Source organism: Colletotrichum higginsianum, chromosome 2 (genome assembly GCF_001672515.1).
Source record: "Colletotrichum higginsianum IMI 349063 chromosome 2, whole genome shotgun sequence".
Taxonomy (NCBI): Eukaryota; Fungi; Ascomycota; class Sordariomycetes; order Glomerellales; family Glomerellaceae; genus Colletotrichum; species Colletotrichum higginsianum.
Window position 1 is genome coordinate 1,835,463 of NC_030955.1, and position 18,473 is coordinate 1,853,935.

Genomic DNA, 18,473 nt, shown 5'->3' on the forward strand with positions numbered 1-18,473 from the left:
TGATGTTCGTCACAAGGTGCTATAAGAGACGAGCCCTGTAGGTGGTACCTGATTTGGTCAAGGCAAGGTATACCGTGGGTACTGCCTTGAAGAAGAGACGGGGGATTCTGGTCATGTCGCATTGTGTCAGTCGGTCGGTCATGCATTGGTTCGTGGGCAGAATCACCTCCTTCACCAACCTCACCTTACGTTGCGTTGTTAGGTTGAGTTTCATTAGACAAGCATAGTTACAATAGTATCGTTAGTTGACTTTATCGTAAAAGCTAGTTATTATCCCACACGTTCATTCCCCCCCCCCCACACACACGCTAGGTTTGAGGTCCTTGCACCAATGTGACTGAGAGACAATGGGGATGAGGATACTTTGAGGGATATCCGGTCAAGCCCGTACAAGAAGGCTACGATCACATGGGCCTGGAATAAGTCACACGTACGACGGCATCAATGAGAGGGACAATGACGGTATATCTTATGCGGTGTAGCATTCTATGTGGTACCCAAGTTGGCTCTCTCTCTCTTCCCCCCGCCCGCCTGCCTCGACCTCGCTCGACCACCAACGACGAATTCACACCATCGGTTCCCGCTGTCGGAAGCCTCACTTTCGGCTGCTGCCTCTCACCCCGCCCTTCTAAAAACGAGAGAAGCCTCCTTGGCTCTCCCTCCTCTGTCCACTGGTCCAAAGAGAGAAATAAGAGAACAGGTTAGAAGAAAAGCGTATGATACAAAATGAGGCAGAATAAGAGAGAAAAAGGGGGAACAAGATCAGACAAGGAAAAGGCTGCTACCTCCATATTCTTTGCCTGTTCCTCATTCCCGCCCCTGCCCTACCCTCCTCCAATACAGGCCAGATAACCAGGCGGCCGTAACAAGCACACACATCCATCGTGTTGCTTGCCCTCGCTCATTTGTTTGTCTTCGTTCTGCTTGCAGACCCATTTAGAGGGTGTGTTGGGGGAGGGAAAATCTAACCTTCCCCCGCAGCGCTTGGGACCCGTGAGATAATTGGATCCCCCTTCTCAATAGCTAATTGTGTGATCTGTGTCTCTATCCGCCGGCCTCCTGGCCGGTTGTTCTTTCGGTTCGATCGCTAATGATGTGTTTCCTCCAAACTCCAGATCCTGGTGGGGTTCGTGTCTTGGGGAATCAACTGAACGATAAGGGAAAAAGACGAATAAAAAAAGGAAAAATCCATGATCGATAGACAGCATGGCATGCCCCACAGTGTCTCATGGGAGACACTATGCCGCTCCAAGAACTGTGTATCTACACATTTTGGTGCTGAATTAATGTTTTGTAGGGCATGCTCAGGGTCGCTCGACATCAATGGCCTAATCAATATCCATGATGGGCACATCGTCGTCGTTTGTGTCGTTAGGTACGTCTTGAGATGACTTCTCACCCAAGCTGTTGAAAGTCTCTGGATTGTCCTGTGTGGTGGTTGCAGGCGTAGGCAAGTCGGCAGGAGGCTCAACAGACTCATTTTTCAACGAGGGAATATCGCCCTGAGCGCTTTCGGCGCCGTCAATATCGCCGCCGCCAAGTGTGTTTTGGCAACCCTCAGCGCTGTGTGCACCAGCATCTGGCGGACTAGCTCCAAGTAGGCCTCTGATTCTGTTGGACATTGCGTCCATCTGGGCCAGCATTGCTTGAAGACTTTGTCTGTCTGCATCACTAATTTCGCCGCGGGCAAAATTGTCAGCACTGCCGCGTGCTATAAGAGAGAGGATAGCTGGATCGGCAGTTGTCTAGAAGTATGTCAGATGTGAGTACTGCTGAGTAGTTTGTAAACACAACGTCACCTACCAGCAAGGCCTGCATGAGATCGTCAAGCTTAGTAGTTGGCTGGCTGGATGCCAATTCAACTAAGTTGAGTGCTGTCTGCTGCTCCACACGCGAACGAGTGTCCAGGGACAGAGTGACTGGCTGTGGCTGTGGCGGTGGCTGGGTATTGGCTGAAGTCGGTGAACTATTGATGTAGCCAGCACCATCTTTTCGAAGCCTGCATGATTGTTAGTATTGTTAGTTGCCTACAGGCAAAATCATGGAGCAAACTGACTGAGAAATGAAGTCAAGGACTATGCCTTTGGCAGGTAACTTGTATACACGGCCAAAAGTCTTCACATCATTCCAGCCTGTCGCTTCATCCTCAGACTCTTCATCTTCAATCTCAATGATGCCATTGTTCTTCATGCCACGGCTGAAGGCTGGGGTGATGGCAGGAGCTCCTTTGATCTTCCGGAAGCGGTGAGCAGGTGCAAGTTCTTTGGGCAACTCAGCCAATAGATCGTCTGCGTGCATCGGGCAACGCCATGTCCGCAAAACAGGCGGGATTGCCAGGGGAGGGTCAAGGCAGTCCAAATGCCAGTAAAGGCTGCATTGACTGCAGGGAAGGATGGCGCGATTGTCGGCTGCTGGGAGTTGGCAATTATGGCAGAGAACAGCAGAGCCATCTCCATCCCGAATCTTGAAGAAGTCTGGGGTTTCTTCATACCCTTTCTTCCTGCGGCAATTGTCAGCTGATCCAGATCCCAACAATGGAGATGAATTCCAGGATGAGACGTTGCTAGAATCATCGAATGACCAATACCGAGGTTCGTCACTTACTTGGGCTTAGTCGGTACCACGATATCCTCATACTCGCCCTCAGGACCGACCTTGACGCCCTCAAAGTACACCTGAACACGGTGAGGCAGCTTGAAGGCTCGAGGATTGGTCTTCTCCAGACTGTTTAGCAAACCGCCAAAGGCACCCTGGTGATCGGGGACCCTGGCTGGGTATCTGTTGCTGGAACAGACATTGCAAAACCACTCCTCGGGGAGGGTGTCGCCCAGGCCAAGGTCAACACACTCGAAATGAAACGATCTGGAACAATTTTCGCAGCACACGAGATCCCCGACACCACCGCACGCCGAGCAATAGTCGTCGTTCTCGTCCTGGTGGAGTTCATCAGCAATGCACATAGATGTGGGAAAGGCAGGGCGCGAGAAATGAGTAGGGAGAGTGCGTGGTGGCCGGCTGGCAAAAACGAGAGGCCGGGGGGGGGGGGCTGGCCGCTAAACTCAGTATCCCAATGGAGGTGCGCCTTGGCCCACGAAATCCACGCTGTCCTTCCAGGCTGCCGAATGCTCCTGTGCACCCACCATGCCGCTGTCGTCCCCCAAGGACTGGCTGTGCTTTTGGCGAAAGCATCCCGCAAGATTGCAATCCAGCTACTGAAAGCAATTGAGTGTGAAATTTCTGCTTACTTGGTTCGTTGGGCCTCCGTTGACCGTGGATGCACCGCCCTCGCCGCTAGCTCGGGGCACACCAGCCGCGGTTCCTCCCTTCTTCTTCATAGGCCTGCAAAGACGCGTCAGTATTCCAGCTTCGATTGTGCGAGTGAGTCAGGATGATATTTTGACCGCGGAACGATGAGAGGGCTGCAGTGCGACGCTGTCCAGCTCGCCAGCCACCGCAGCCGCTCTTATCCGACGACACCGTACCGCCACGCGTCGATGTCAAGGCCAAGGAAAATTGTGATGAATCAGGGGGTTAGGAAGAGACTCACGAAGTTTTGATGCGCAGACCGGTCCGCTGCTTCTTCGTTGGACGAAGGTTTGTAGGCGTCGCAGCCCTGGAGCTCGCCGTTGGCGTGAGGTCTCCGAGGAATGACGGCGCGGTCGGAGAGCTGGTGCTGTCAATCTCGTCGTGAGTCCTCTTGGCCGATCTCGTGGTCCTCGTGCTCAGGATCAGATTGAGGCTCGGGTTAGGAGCGGGCGTACGGGTCGACTTGCGCAGGTTCACCGCTGGCGACGAGGCAGCCACGGAACCGGCCCTGCTTCTCATGTCCGATCCGCGGATGTGGCTCTCGGGCTGGGGCGTCTGGCTGATGGTACTATCGCGTGCATTTCTTCTGCGTGCGGAGGTTGCATCGTCGCTCTGCAATACGCGGGGAGCCTTGTCCTTGTTGCCGTTCTTCTTGCCAGCCGGCTTCGATGGTGGTGCCGTCGACGAAAGGTTGGGGAAGATGGGCGAAGAAAGTCGACCAGGCATGTTGCCAGCCCCTGCAGCTTGAGATATGTTTGGGGGGAGGGTGGGTGAGTTTGGGTTGGATGCGTCAGACACGCTCGTCTTAGCAGCGACGGATCTGCCGCGTCTCTTCATTGGCTGAAGGTCGATTGGTGGTGGTGCGCTGGTCGAGGTGGCCTCGGTGTCGGCGACAGCGGCCGTGGCAGGCGTCTTGGCACTGTGAGGGCGACTGTGGCTGTCCCCTTGCTGGCATCCGGCGGGGACGGGCGGAGAGCTGGGAGAAGGTGAGTCGGGGGGCAGCGACGGAGACGCTGAAAGCTCCGACAGCGACGAGTCGCTGCTTGCAGAGTCCCTCCGGGCGCGCTTGCGCAACGGCGTCGTGGGAGCCATGGTCGTCTCGGCCGCCAGTAGGGTAGACTCGTCGTCCAGGTCCATTTCGTCAAGGGAAGATTCCGATGCCTTGCTGTACTTGCCAGGATTTTTAGTCGGCGTGACTTCCTGATCCTCAGACTTGACAAGGAGGTGGCCGTAAGGTGCCGGCTTAGGCTTGTGAGGGGTGAAGCGAGAGACGGTGGAAGGGGGTACAAAATAGTAGCAAGCCTGGTTATCCTTCTTGCCTTCTCTCTTTTTGTTCTCGATAAGGCGCGAAAACTCGTCGAGAGTGTCTTCGTCGGCTTTTTGGTTGTAGACGTCCTCCAGCATGGACAGGAAGTCTGGGTCGGAAGAATTTTCGTCGTAGAGGGTCCGGAGTGCCCACGCAGTGGGATAGCGATAGTGCCGGAGCGCTTCGTTGACGGCGACCTCGACGGCCTTTTCGACAAGCTCCTTGTTCTCGGATGTCGGTTCTGAAGGCTGCACGGCGTCGCTAGAGGGCACTACTTGACGAACCGACGATGATGCGCGATGACCTACCGAGGAGCGCGACAGGCTTTTCTGTGAGGCAGATGCACGGCGACCCAGGCCCTTTCCAGTGGCTGCTTTGGGCGTGCAGTCCTCGTCCTCTTCGTCGTCATACAGGCCCCGAGCAGGCAGAATTTTTTTTGAAGCTTTCTGAACCACGGCAGGAGGTGGTGGTGAAGGCGATGGAAGGAACGAGGGTGGTGTTTCTGAGCGCTTTGCTGCTGCTGCCGCCGCCGCACCTGCCGCACCTTCCGTACCTGCCGCCGCCGCTGCTGCTGCCGCCGCCGCCGCCGCCGCCGCCGAACTTGCTGAGCTCGACTTTAGGATGATCTTCCTGACGGGTCCCGCGCCATCCTGACCCTGCTTCTTCGTCGCCTGTGCTTTAGGAAGGGACCCGAGGGGCGCCATGTTCTCCGTGACGCCGTATCGCACCAATCCAGCCTCCTCGAAGCTTGGCTTGCTTTGCACCGTCGGCTCCAACCATTTCTGCATGAAGGTCCTCGAGGCCTCGCTCGTCCCATTCGTTTTCTTGGCTGGTTCCGTTCCTCCGTTGGCGTGCTGGTGCGGGCTGGAGAATCGCGACCGCGTGGCTCTCGTGCTTGTGGGCATCATGACAGCTGGGCTCTCGAGGGCCCCTGACCTCCTCGCCTTCGACCAGACAGGCAAACGCTCCGACTCGGACGCCTGCAATCGCGTTAGTTCGTGTCTTTGTTCTGTGGTGTGGATCATGACTACTTCTCTGGTCTTTGAAGGCATTCAGCGATTTGTTCCAGGCGCGTTCCCTCCACTTTGCGACGCGAAGGACTTGGGGAGATGGAGGGATGGGGAGGAAAGGGTGTTCTAGCAGCGGGAAGGGACCTCGAGGATTTTCGGAGACAATGGACTGGACTGGGGGGGTTAGAGCTACGAAGCTAGGTACCTCCAGTGGAAGTTACTCCTGGGCGATACCTCTTGGGCTGGCGCACGCAAGTCAGTCACAGCGCTCTTGGGTCACCCTTAGCTCAGAGCCACAGCACAATACCACCAAGCTCACTGGTGGCCCGGTGACTTACACACACTTTTCTTACATGTTGGCGTCGGCCAAGCTGTCTTTCTTCGCCTGTCTCCTAAACCAAGATGGATGCCTCGAGGATGTCACTCGATAGGAAGGTACTCAATCTTTGTCTACAACATCATTCGTAAGCATGCGGGGATGACCACAGATACTTGTCGGCCAGTGCTCGCCCCCGCTGGGCTTTCGAGATGAAGCGTCTTCGCCTCCAAAGGGGCTGGTTCTGCAGGAACTCACCAGACATTCGCCATCCATTCGGCGGGTCTCTGCCGTATTGACGACGACGACGACCAGGGGGGGGCGCGACAACGGGCGACAAGAACCTCTGGAATTGGCCAATTTTGTTCCACTCATCCTTCTCGTGGCTCGCTCTGTTCCCCCGGCCGACGGCATCTCCTGGCGTGTTCGGTCTCATCGACTTTGCCCCCCTGTCATCCTTCACACTCTATTCCTCTGGTTCTCGAGACACCAGCACCCTGCCAAGAATAGCAGGAAAAGGCAACGATTTCTCTCGTCCCGAATGCTACTAGGTGGTCAAATCGTGAGGGAATTAATTCTGCAGTCGGTCGTGCTCTCAAAGGTCTGAGATGCAAAAAGCGTAGATGACTTGTCTTTGTTCGGCGGCAGGCTTTCAACCTCTATGCTATCAAACGAACCAGCCGACCATTTGGATGCTACCTAGGCTGCTCGTACGGCCGGTGGGCCGGCTGAAGCTTTAGAAGAGCGAGCCGCTCTTCGGCATTCCGATGAGCAGCTGCGCAGCCAGCCAACCATCCAACTCTGCAGAGCGAGCGTTCCTGTATCCGGCCTCATCCTGGCAATGGCCGCTATCGACTGCCCCAGCAGCAGAATCACACATTTGATTTTCACGACAAAAAATTGTGGTTGTAAAATCGGGCCGCCCCCCGTTGCTCCTCTCATTGACAGTCATCGCCGTTTCCTACTTTCGGCTTACTCTTCGTCGCTGTCCTCTTCCTCATCACCTCCTGCGGCGGCCTTCTTCGCGGACTTCTTCTTCTTCTTGTTCTTGTTCTTGCTCTTTCCGGTATTTCTGGAAAGGGGCTGCTCCAAGATCTTAAGAATCTCCTCGTCCTCAATCTTCTTGTCCGACTTAACCTTGTTGAGGTCCAGAGCAGGGGGGGCACCGAGCTTGGTGATGCCGTTCTTGGTGATGGCTGCAAATGTGTTAGTACTTTGAGCATTGAAGCTATGCAGACAGGCGCGAAAGGAAGTTTCTCACCAATGGTCGAGAGGTAGCGGGCGACGGGGGAGTTGTCCTTGTCACCAACAACCTCGTATGCGCGGAAGACGTTGCCGCGGACACACTCGACAACACCAGACTTGGCGTCGCGCTCATCCTCAAGCTGCCGCAAGCTGAAGGGGAAGGTGCCGAACTTCTTCTGGACCTCGGAGAGGATTTTGCGGGAAGTCGGGCGCTTGAGGCCGTAGTTGGTGGTGGTGCGACGGTGCAGAGTGGTTCTCTGGTCGTACGTCTTGATCTTGCCGGCGCCCAAGCTCACGCCCATCTCGACACCCCAAACCTCGCCAATCTCGGGAACGCCATCGCCCTTGGTACCCTCGGCGGGGGCAAGAACAATCTTCTTCTTGCCCTCGATCTCGTTGCGCTCAAAGAGCCATGAGGTGGTGCTCTCGACGAGGTTGCAGTCGTAAGACTTGACAACCTTCTCGAGCAAGCTAGTAATCTTCTGCTGGGTGGGAGCCTTGGCAGACGCGGCCTTGGCCTTCTCCTCGTCGGTGCCGGAAGCGAGCAGACCGGGTGGGATCATCAACCGGAGGAGCAGCTCGTTGGCGTAGTAGTTGGCGAGGATCAGGTCGGCAGAGCGGCCAGTGATCTCCTCGCCGGACTTGTCCTTGTTGGCTGCGATGACGGTGTCACAGACGATGGAGCCAAAGCCATCGATCTGGGCACCGAGCTGGATCTTGATGGGCTCGCCCTCCTTGATCTCAGCGTTGGCCTCGGCCTCATCGGTGGTGAGCGGGGTGTACGGCGTCACGAAGGAAGCTGGGGAGACGGTGGTAGGATGGGAGAAGCCTGCACAGCGCGATTCGAGTCAGCCATTGCTTACGGCAGGCGGTCGACGGGGAGAGACGGACCCTTGTTGACCTTCTTTCCGCGGTAGACCTTGGCAAGCTCCTCCTCGATGAGCTTGTCACCCTTCTCGCAGATGGCAACGATCTTCTCGCCAGGAACGATGAGCTCGGCGACAGCAGCCAAGACCTTCTCAGAGATCTGAGCGGCGGTCTTGTACTTGGTGAGCGTGTCGGGGTTGTTAAGGGTGTAGTCTATGACACTGTTAGCCATTGTTTGCTGCGTGTCGGGCCCATGACGAGGATACGGCTCGAGTCTCCCGAGTCTTGTGGCTCAAGAAGAACCACCCATTTGCTTTTGCATTGTTTGTCTTGGGGTGGTAGCGGGGTAGCAACAGCGAAGACTATTTTGGAGTGTGTGTGACGCAAATGCAATAGGAGCATGAGCAGGATAGCACGAGTAGGAGCAGCAGTAGGAGCAGCAGCAATGGCAGCAGCCAGCCAGCCAGCCACCGCCGCCGCCGCAGCCGCGTCGTCGTCGAGGGGGAGGGGCAAGCAGGAGAGCTACAACAAGGAAAGCAAGGTACCAACCGATTTCCTCCGACATCTTGGCGGTATTTTCTGGGGGGGGGTTGACTAGAAAATCAAAGGGATATCTCAACGATTGTGATGCACCGGTCCAGATCTCGAGAGACTGAACTTTGGAAAAGAGATGCAGGTGTAGTGCAAAGTCGGTTGTGGTCTGGCGCAAGTATTTTGACGACAAATACGACGATTTTCAGGGCGGGGAAGGAGGGGCTCGTTGCTGTTTGTGGGTGCTCGGGCAGGTCAAGGTCGTGCGGGTGCAGACAGGTCCAGTTAGGCATTCCAAGGCTCAGCGCGTGATGTACCTACCTACCTATGGTGGAGAACTTTTGTGCAAGGATCGCTTAAAATCCCATTACGTAGCAGGCACATACCTGCCCACCCAGGTGAGTACAGCTCTGGGAGGAGCTCGCTGCCATTTTATCCTTGCTTTATGCAGGATAAAATGGGCTTTGTTAGGGCGCTGTCTTGACTTATGCGTTTCACATCTGGCGGGTCGCTGTGGTGAAATTTACCTGAGTATGCAACGGTCGTGAGGTCATAGGGAGAGGGATATTTGGCTCGAGTCTTGAGGTGTCTCGGCTTAATCGGAAGCTCGTCGCGGACGTATCGCGAAAACAAGCCTTCCGTTCAACCCTTTGAGGGTCTTGTGTTATTTGCAGCCTACGAAAGCTCGGGCATTATCTGTAGCGACCGGTTTGACAGCACACTGCTTGACATCTGCGAGGAGGGAGTTGACGGCTTGAATGCCCTCATTGTTGTTGTACACCAATCGCTGGCAGTGCACATTCACCGCTGCATCCTTAAATACTAATGCTCCACCCATAGGGACTGGTACAGAGTCCATGGAGCCTGTTCATTGTATGAATCGGTCAGAGAGAAACAGATCAGGACGAGAAGACTAATGAGATTAACGCATACAGCAGAGGCTATCTCCCGATCGCCAAAATTGTAAATATCTTCATTTAGTTATGTCAAGTAGTTCTTCCTGAGGTGCCATTCAGACAGCCACACCCGATGTTAAGGTAGTCCCAAGTGTGGCGCTTCTGGGGCGGTGCATGTCCAAAGACGGATGAGACGCGCTCGGGTCGTGAGCACTGAGGACATGCTTGGTGCAGCGAAATGCATGTGGAGGAATTGTGATGTATAGCTGCGACTGACTTGCGTGCAAAGGTACATGTGGTGCTTTACTTGGAAATTTTACACTGCTATTGGCGCCAACTTGAACTCTCATAGAAGCCTGGCATTGGCCAGTCTGCACTAACATCGATAAGTCTCCCACCCACAGCTGCCACCACCTAACCGCGCAAGAACCCGCCTGAGTACAATTGATGCGTTAGCTCACTCGAGCCAGCCTTCCCCGGTCGAACACCAACACGGAGTACAGGAGAGGCTGCAACAGACGTAGCATAATCCACCTCTCATTCTCGGTCGAACGTTGAAGCCATCACCAATTGGCAAACGCCACGACACAGGCGACACAAACATAGACTTGCTTGCGCGTTTCCGCTTCAGTCTCACGGCAGTCGCATCGCCGCGGCGATTCGGGAGCCTGCACTCTTCCCCAACATGGCCGCGCAGCCATCCACGTCCACGCCCACCGCGGCCGGCGCGACAGCATCCTCCTCAGCCTCCACGTCCGCGCCTGTCTCCAACGATCACGATGGCACGCCCCGGTCCGTCGCCGCCAAGGCGCTCCCCGTCCGGGACAGGGACTCGTTCAGTAAGCTGCAGGTCGAGCGCTACGTCACGCGCGATTGGCACCACTCCGTCGCGATGAAGGACGCCCAGGAGCGCTTCGAGAAGGATATGCAGCAGACAAGGGATAAGATCGATGACTACAACATCATCAAGACCCAGCGCGCTTACTTCCCTCCGAGCAAACTATACGGCGAAGGCTACCGCGGCTACGGGAACGGTTACACCGATATCGACCCGCGCATGAGAGCGCCCTTTCCTGCCCAGGTCATCTACCCGAGCCAGAAGCTGCGGCCGGGGAAACGCCAGTCGCATCCGCTCCGATGGAAGAAGAAGGAACTGAAGAAGCAGGCGGAGCAGCACGAAGAACTTGTGCCGATACGGATAGACGTGGACTGGGAAAAGATCAAGCTTCGCGATACCTTCACCTGGAACCTCCACGACAGGATAATCCCGGCCGAGCTTTTCGCGCAGCATCTCGTCGAAGATTTGGGCGTTCCCCTGGACTCCCAGCACAAGCCCGTTCTCGATCAAGTCATCTTGCAGATACGCGACCAGCTCAACGACTTCTACCCCCTGGTTTTCTCTGAAGAAGATGCGCTCGACCCGGAGCTGCCATACTCTGCTTACAAGAATGATGAGATGAGGGTGCTGATCAAACTCAACGTCACCATCGGCGGTGTCACCTTGGTCGACCAGTTTGAATGGGACATTAACAATCCTCTCAACTCTCCAGAAGAGTTCGCCGCCTCTATGACTCGCGATATGTCGCTGTCGGGCGAGTTCACTACTGCCATCGCACACAGCATTCGGGAACAGTGTCAACTTTTCACACGGAGCTTGTACAGCGTCGGGCACCCCTTCGATGGCCGCCCCGTCGAAGACCCCGATTTGGTCGCCGCTTTCCTGCCATCCCCGCTGCCGTCCGTCTTCAGGCCCCAGCAGCAGGCCAAGGAGTACGCGCCGTATCTGTACGAGCTCAGTGATGCCGATTTGGAGCGCAACGAGGTCATCTTCTCCCGAGAATTGCGGCGTCAAAAGCGGTCCATCAACCGGCGCGGCGGCCCGCAGCTTCCAGATCTCAAAGAAAGACAGCGCACAATCAGAACGCTCCTCGTATCGTCCGTGCTCCCGGGAGCTGCCACGAATATCGAAGAGAGCACACTATACAAACGTGTTGCCGGCGCTCCGACCACTCGCAAGAGGCCAGGGGCACGCGACGGCGAAGTGTCCGATTCTGACGATAGTGAAGACTCGGGGCCGGATTCGCCGGGTGTCTCTCAACTAGGTGGTGGTACGGCCAGGACCAGGGGCCTTCGCGGCGCTGCAAGTGCTGCTCAGCAAAGGATTACAAATCTGGGTCGTTCAGAAACCCCCGAGGCGAGCATCGTCCACCACCACGAGACTCGCCGAAACGCCGGCCGGTCGATGCGTGATACCCGGGACGAGACCGAAGAGCCTACTCAGCTGATCGTCACGCTGAAGGTCGGAAAGGACAAGCTGAGGAGACTGCTCCAGAACCCGAGAGCAAGGTTCACGCCGAGCGGATCACAGACCCCATCAACACCCGCACATGCTCGCATACCCGGCGCAGCAGCTGCTGCGGCGGCGGCGGCGAGCTCGATGCCTCCACCGTCTACGCCAGCTTCCAACAGCCAGGCACTTCCTACTACGCTTGGCACGCCTCTACCTCAGGGCCAGATTGGTCGACAACCTGCACCGCCACCCGTCGCCGGCCAACCGCCACCACCTGCTGTAAGTCAATTCCAACTTTAATGCTTACTGTTGCTATAGGCGGATTCTCGGTGCCGTTAGAAACGAAGCTGACATTGATTAGCCTCCGCCCCCTGAATGGCTCAAGAACTGCTTACAGCAGCTCAAGACTACGTACCCCTTTGACAACTTTGAGGGCATGATGAAGTACTCGGCCATCAATCCGGACACGGAGATGCCCATATCAGTGCCAGCAGGATCGCAGCCTCCAGAGGGTGCCAAATGGATGTTCCTCCCACGCATTCGTTGCCTCGACTGCCCCGGCAAGCTGTATACTCCTGGCCCTGAAATGACGGCCGGCAACTTCGAGGTCCACCTGCGAAATAAGCAGCATCGTCAGAAGGTCGACGCCAGAGAGGGCAAGGATACGTCACAGTCAGCTACTGGCACATCATAGGACGACTGCGTATGCGTATCAAAGGACTGAATGCTCGGGCCGGCTCAGTCAGAGCACAAAGAAGCCACTTAACGTCATGGCTCGAAAAGACTGCCGTCCTGCCTACCACCGCTCGTCAGCGGTTGCTAAAGGGAAGGGCTAAACGATGGCGCACGAGGATCAATGCCTGGTGCCCTCGAAGCAGCACCTGCAACCTGTCGGCCAGTCCATACCTTGCCTACCGAAACATCACTTTCGCTCAGCTCGTAAGACAACATCGGCGGCTCCACGGACAATCCCTGCGCAGTCGGGATACAGTTCTAAAGGTTGACTGCGTCCCAGCCTTGTACAAGAAACCCCATCTTCATTTCTCATTTCATGTCTTGCTTGTAGAACAAAAGCCACTATTGCATAGGCATCCTGGTTATGGTCAGAAGTCGCCCACGGGGGAGGACGGAGGAAGAAACGCAAGGCAGTTGGGTACTAGACCGAATTTTTTATTTTTCTTGGTTGAAGACTATTGTTTAAAAAAAATCAGGTTATGGAGTTCAGATCCTGCTGGCCTGGCAGGATAGGAATTGGCCGGAGTCTTTTTGTGAGTGTTTATAAGGAGCGACTGTAAGAGGGGGTGGATAGGTGAAGCTGGCCTACTTTACCTTGGCACTGCACGCCTAACTATGGTGAGTGCAGCTTCTCTGGGAGGCCTGTCGGTAGTAAGAATAATACCACAAAGAAGCTCAAGACAGTGACATAATTTCTATTGATGTTCTATGTGTTTGCTGGCGTGCGTTCCAGCGATAGGAGGGTAGGTGTTTCCGAGAAACCTAAGGCAAAAGAGGTGCGCCCCTAGATTCATAGTCACATTGCACTCGATACAGGGTCTTTCCACACGTCGCAGAACCATCCATCGCACAGCGAAAAGTTGGCTTACACTGGCAATGACAGCCAACGGGAACTGTGTGGTACTAATCGGGTTTATTAGATCGACTTGGTCTACTTAACAACACTTGCCCACTCACCACCACCACCTTTCGATCGTTTTTGATGAGCATCCCAGCTACGTGCAGTTCAAATTGGATCTCAAACATTCAGACGCCAGAAGAAAAGTCTTCGGTTTCAAGTTCCCATTGCGGACCATCTTCTTCCTCCAAGCAAGCCTTTCTCGGGACCTGGTCGCAAATGTGAACACTGGTCAGAAAAGGCTAAGACATCACCTCCGAGGCATTCAGGACAGCCTCCTCCAGTTTGGGGATGGCCGTGCCAACCTCAAGGTAGATCGCGAACATGCTGTCCATGACCTCGTCGGCATTGTCGGAGTCAAGAGCGAGGCCCTCGATGTAGTCCGCGACGAGCAAGTCGTTGTCGTCGTCGTCGTCGGCAATGGCGAGGCCCCGCGGCTCTACCTTTTGCGTCGTCTTCTGCCTGGCCTCCTCCTTTCCGAGTTTGGCGATTTTGCACCGGGCCTCCTGGATACACTTGCGATTATCCATAGTGTCCTTGAGACAGAAGAGGAAGTCAACGGCAACTGTGAGTGTGGAGAGCGGGCGCTGCTTCCTGGCCGGAGCCTTGGTCTCCATTGCCTTGGGCTCGTTTCCCTTCCACTCTTTCTTCTTGGGCATCGGGCAGCCTTTCTCCTCGGCGAACAGATCCAAGGCCTTGGCGAACTCCCCAATGCACTTGATGATGTTACCGGTGATAATGGTGCTGTTGGCGGGGATATTCTTGGAGTGCTTGGACAGCCCCGTGCCGTTACGGAGGCATTGGACCCAGCGGTCTTTGGCCGCCCGCCTCTTTTCGCTGGGTACCGTCAAGACGCGCATGAGCATGCGTCCAAGGGGGTGGTCGCAGTTGCGGCTTTTGGCGGGCTCGGGGGCGGCGACAGCCGAGTTCGAGGACGTGAACGTGGTGTTGAGGGGGGCGGCGATGGTGAAGCCGGCAAGGGCCACAGCGACGAGGTTCTTGATGGCAACCATTTCGCTGATCGTACAGAGTGATTCTAGGTCAGAAAGAGAATGCAATGGTAGGCGACGTTCCTTTCGAGAATGAGGGCAGTTGCTGTTGCTGAGGGTGAGTTAAGGAGGGGAAGGAATAAGACAGTTGATATGGGTTTCGACACCTCTTATATAGCAGTTCATTCTCTCTCCGAGGAAAACATTCCACTGGAGATTGGTAGGTTTTCGTTACTCGCAACCATGGTTCTCGTTGTCTGCCGCTCGCGATATACCCCCCCCCCCCCCCCCCCCCCCCCCCCCGTTGGAGGGCATTTCCAAGGCGTGCTCGAAGTTAAATCATCACAAATTCTGAAGAGCACCGATGATTCTAATGGCTACCTGGTCTTTTTTTAGTCACAAGTTTGGCTATCAGCTGTGCGAGCCGCAAACTCACGTTAGCTTGGCCTAGTCGAGACGAAAGAGGTGTATCCGTTGGATTCTACCTTTATACCATACTTGGTTGGAGAAACTCGAATTAAGGAATTGGTGAAGCCTGGATGTAGAAGCCATAGGGGTAGACAATAGTCACACAAGAGAATTATGTAGGATATTCCCTATTCAATAGCCAGATTCCACCTGATTTGAGCCGCAGGGATGTGACCAACACGACCTCACATTACCAGAACCAAAGCGAAGAAAGAGTAGTCCGCCAACCGTCCACGTCGGCCCTTTTTCGCCTCCCTCCCCGAGACCGGATAGGAGAGCGAGCATCCGGGTCTGTAGCACCTGACTTACCGTCGTCTCGCCTGCCACCCCCGCAGACTCTGCCGTCTATGTAAGCTCGCAGACCACCTTGGTTTCTTCCGAATGTAACCCCCGCGGCATACCTCTGTACTCTACGACACCACGCCATCAATCTCAGGCCAGTACTTCTGGATGCCGGACTTGGCCACTTGGCTGTATCAGGCCTGGCAGTTGAACAAGCTTTACTTGGTAGTTGTTGGTGGCTTTTGTTGCCCTGGTGCGTTTTCGGTCGTCGTGCGACTCCGTACACCTTGGCGGGTTGGATGCTGCTAAAGATTTTCAACGTCTCGCTCGCGCTTGAAGGAGAGCATTGAACCCAACATTTCTCTCCTGTCCAGAATTCCCTTGCCCAAACACATGTACTCCTTTTTTCCCGAGTCCTGAGCAGGGTTGGCACACAGTAAGCCTCACACAGGCTAAATTTCCAGCTGACCCCCCGGATTCCCTAAAGTAACTTGTGCAGGGTATTTCTTTACCGTATTCATAAGAAACTAAGGATCGGAGGGTTGTTTCCGACAAAATGTGACATTAATAAAGAGCCTTACTGGTCCTCATTCTTGATACCTGGCCGTTCGGACCGTCTGTAGTATATTCATATTGCTCGTGACCTAGGATGGTTAATGAACTGTTCGCTTTGTTCGTAATATCTTATGTCTCAAGTCGTGATCTCCCTCTTCTTGGTGTTCTGTGATGATGTGTCTCTGTAAAATATCATATAAGTGACGAGCGCGCCTCAAGTCCGTATCTCGTCCTCTTGTCTATCATTCATTCCCGAGTCGCGCTCATGCCCATTCCATTCGCCAATTAAAGTCCTCAACATGAAAACCACCACCCTATTGTCTCTGCTACCCCTCGTTTCCGCCAAAGTCCTCTGGGACGGCCGCTTCAACAACCTCAACTCCTCTTCGGATCTCAACAAGTGGTCCTGGGCCAACCAGGTCGGGCCCTACCAGTACTACATCCACGGCTCGGGCGACGTGACAAAGTACGTTAATCTGTCGCCCTCGTACAAGAACCCTGGCGACGCGGCCTCGAAGCAAGGTGTCAAGATCACGCTCGACAGCACCGCCTACTGGAACGGGCAGAACATGCGCCGCACCGAGCTCATCCCGCAGACCAAAGCCGCCATTGCCTCGGGCAAGGTGTGGTACCACTTTAGCATCTCTCGCAGGGATGCCAACGCGCCGAGCGTCTTCCGCGAGCACCAGATTGCCTTATTCGAGAGTCATTTCGCCGAGCTCAAGAGCGGGTGGATCAGCGGCGAGCAAGCCGTCAGCAACAATAATTTGCAGTTCATGGTGCAGGGCAAGAGTTTGTGGAAGACGGAGTGGAAGCCGGATGTGTGGCATAACGTCGCCTATGAGATTGTGAGTTCGGTTTCCTCATTCCGTTCGCCAACATCTCCACTTATGTATCCTCACTTTTGAAGCCTTTGAGGAAGTGAAAAGCTGTCGAGGCAGGCCAAGGCTAACGACCCCTGTCTTATAGAACTTCTCCAGCGGAGGCGTTGGCTTCTGGCACTCCGAGGGCGGCGCACCCTTACAGCAAGTCGTGGCCCCGGTTTCTGCTTCGACCTCATCCAACGGCCAGGACTGGCACCTGGGCATCCTCGAACTACCTCGGAACGGCTATGCAGACACCAATGAGGACTTTTACTTCTCTGGGGTTTACATCGAGGACGGCGCTATCACCACGTCTGTCACTGGACCTCGTAGGCGAAAACATATTGACCAGAATTTCGGTCGCGAATATATGCTAATACGTTCTCAACATAGCTGCATGAATTTCTCCGGATGTCATCGTAGATGGCAAAGCCTGGATGAACATACTTCAGCAAAGGATGCAACTTGCTACACATCACACTCACCCTTGAGTACACATCACTCTTTCAATAACGCATGAAACGGACTCAGAAAGCAGGATTCTCTAGTTCCCTATGTAATTCTTCATCTGAGATTAGGTCTTAATTGTCTCCCTTTTGTCATCCCATTGAGAACAAACAACAAACCTTCCCATGTGTGCCTTCTCAAACCAAGTACTCCGTCTGCAACAGCATTATGCCTTGTGTCTTGTAAACTGCTGTTTATGTCGTGCGTGTCAAGTGAGGAGTCTTTAGAAGGTTTTAGTGATAGCTCTGCGCGTGCAATTCTTCGTCGTTGCCGTCATTGTCGGGAATCCACCACTTGTGGTGACATCCTTGGTCTGGCAAGCACCAAGAGAGGTACCCGTCATGCCAGGGATCGGGCCGAGGGATGGGTCCCAACCAGTGACTCCAGCCCAGTACATGCAGTACTGTGTGTTGTTGTTGCAGTACTTGTACTTGCAATCGATGGTTGTGGCGGTGGAGGCGGAGGTAGAAGTAGTGGTAATAAGACCCTCGTGATCCACAGTCTTGAAGACCTCATGATCTCCAAACTGGGCGCGTCTGACCAGAGAAGTGATGTCGTCGCCTGAGACAGGACCCTTGACTGAAACCTGGCCGGTGACGCCAACTGGAGCGCACATGGAGAGAGACTGCTTGTGGCTGCACTCGACGATAGGAAAAGCACTTGTAGCAGTGGTCATTGTTAGTTGGTTGGTCCTGACTTTGATCACAATTGTCTCGGGCTTGATAGTGTTGATAGTCCGGAGAGGATTCATCTGGAGAACGGAAGTAGTAGCAGCTGCAGTGTAGATCATCTTGCTGGTGGTGGTTGCGATACCCAGCGAAGAAGCGGCTTGGTGCTCAACACTTTCACCCCCAAAGGCAGTGGCGGCAACTATAGCTCCGATGGCTATAGATACTATGGTAAAGAGAATGAGACTGAAAGTAGAAGTTCGCATTGTGAATGATGAAACGATAGACAGGAGCCTGGCGAAAAACAACACTAGGTGATGAGTATGATTAGTAACAAACTACTGTTGCAAATGTGGGCATCAATTATACCTTTGGATGAGTTGAGACTGTGAGAAAGATCTTGATATATGCGGTGGAGTAGGCGGTTGTGGTGAGCTGGAGATCAAGACTATTGATGAAAGGGACAAAGATGCAAGTGACACACTGCCCAAGGCCTTGCCTGTTGAATCTTATGAAGGCTCAGGGAGGAAATTGAGAGAAGAGGGGGCACTCTAAGTATGTGTAGGTGACAAGAGAGTATAAGAAAATAGGATAAGTAGAAGAAAGGGTTCTGTATCACAGATATCTGAAGAACACGAGAGGGGAAAAATTAATCCACCGAGAAGGAAGGTGCAACTAGAATATTCGTTCAAAATAGAATGAAGAATTATGCAGTTAGAGTATTTGCTTGTGGAAACATTA

The 18,473-nt window shown here is 54.4% G+C and overlaps 6 protein-coding genes across 6 annotated transcripts; 2 read left to right on the forward strand and 4 right to left on the reverse strand.

Annotated features, from left to right (window-relative positions):
- Positions 1 to 1,328: 1,328 nt before the first annotated feature.
- On the reverse strand, positions 1,329 to 5,637 carry CH63R_02312 (PHD-finger domain-containing protein; the record flags this gene model as incomplete). Its single annotated transcript, XM_018297287.1, has 6 exons — positions 1,329 to 1,745; positions 1,804 to 1,999; positions 2,057 to 2,500; positions 2,605 to 2,933; positions 3,246 to 3,339; positions 3,548 to 5,637. 6 exons carry the CDS (start codon positions 5,635 to 5,637, stop codon positions 1,329 to 1,331), a joined length of 3,570 nt encoding a protein of 1,189 aa, XP_018162103.1.
- A 1,273-nt stretch (positions 5,638 to 6,910) lies between these two features.
- Positions 6,911 to 8,282, reverse strand: CH63R_02313 (Curved dna-binding protein (42 kDa protein); the record flags this gene model as incomplete). Its single annotated transcript, XM_018297288.1, has 3 exons — positions 6,911 to 7,134; positions 7,200 to 8,012; positions 8,075 to 8,282. The coding sequence occupies 3 exons, from the start codon at positions 8,280 to 8,282 to the stop codon at positions 6,911 to 6,913; spliced, it is 1,245 nt and encodes a 414-aa protein (XP_018162104.1).
- A 1,880-nt stretch (positions 8,283 to 10,162) lies between these two features.
- Positions 10,163 to 12,461, forward strand: CH63R_02314 (Snf5/smarcb1/ini1; the record flags this gene model as incomplete). Its single annotated transcript, XM_018297289.1, has 2 exons — positions 10,163 to 12,046; positions 12,129 to 12,461. 2 exons carry the CDS (start codon positions 10,163 to 10,165, stop codon positions 12,459 to 12,461), a joined length of 2,217 nt encoding a protein of 738 aa, XP_018162105.1.
- Positions 12,462 to 13,642: 1,181 nt separating this feature from the next.
- On the reverse strand, positions 13,643 to 14,413 carry CH63R_02315 (uncharacterized protein; the record flags this gene model as incomplete). The annotated part of the gene is made up of 1 exon (XM_018297290.1): positions 13,643 to 14,413. The coding sequence occupies one exon, from the start codon at positions 14,411 to 14,413 to the stop codon at positions 13,643 to 13,645; it is 771 nt and encodes a 256-aa protein (XP_018162106.1).
- A 1,580-nt stretch (positions 14,414 to 15,993) lies between these two features.
- On the forward strand, positions 15,994 to 16,958 carry CH63R_02316 (uncharacterized protein; the record flags this gene model as incomplete). The annotated part of the gene is made up of 3 exons (XM_018297291.1): positions 15,994 to 16,542; positions 16,664 to 16,886; positions 16,951 to 16,958. 3 exons carry the CDS (start codon positions 15,994 to 15,996, stop codon positions 16,956 to 16,958), a joined length of 780 nt encoding a protein of 259 aa, XP_018162107.1.
- A 329-nt stretch (positions 16,959 to 17,287) lies between these two features.
- Positions 17,288 to 17,998, reverse strand: CH63R_02317 (uncharacterized protein; the record flags this gene model as incomplete). The annotated part of the gene is made up of 1 exon (XM_018297292.1): positions 17,288 to 17,998. The coding sequence occupies one exon, from the start codon at positions 17,996 to 17,998 to the stop codon at positions 17,288 to 17,290; it is 711 nt and encodes a 236-aa protein (XP_018162108.1).
- Between the last annotated feature and the right edge of the window lie 475 nt (positions 17,999 to 18,473).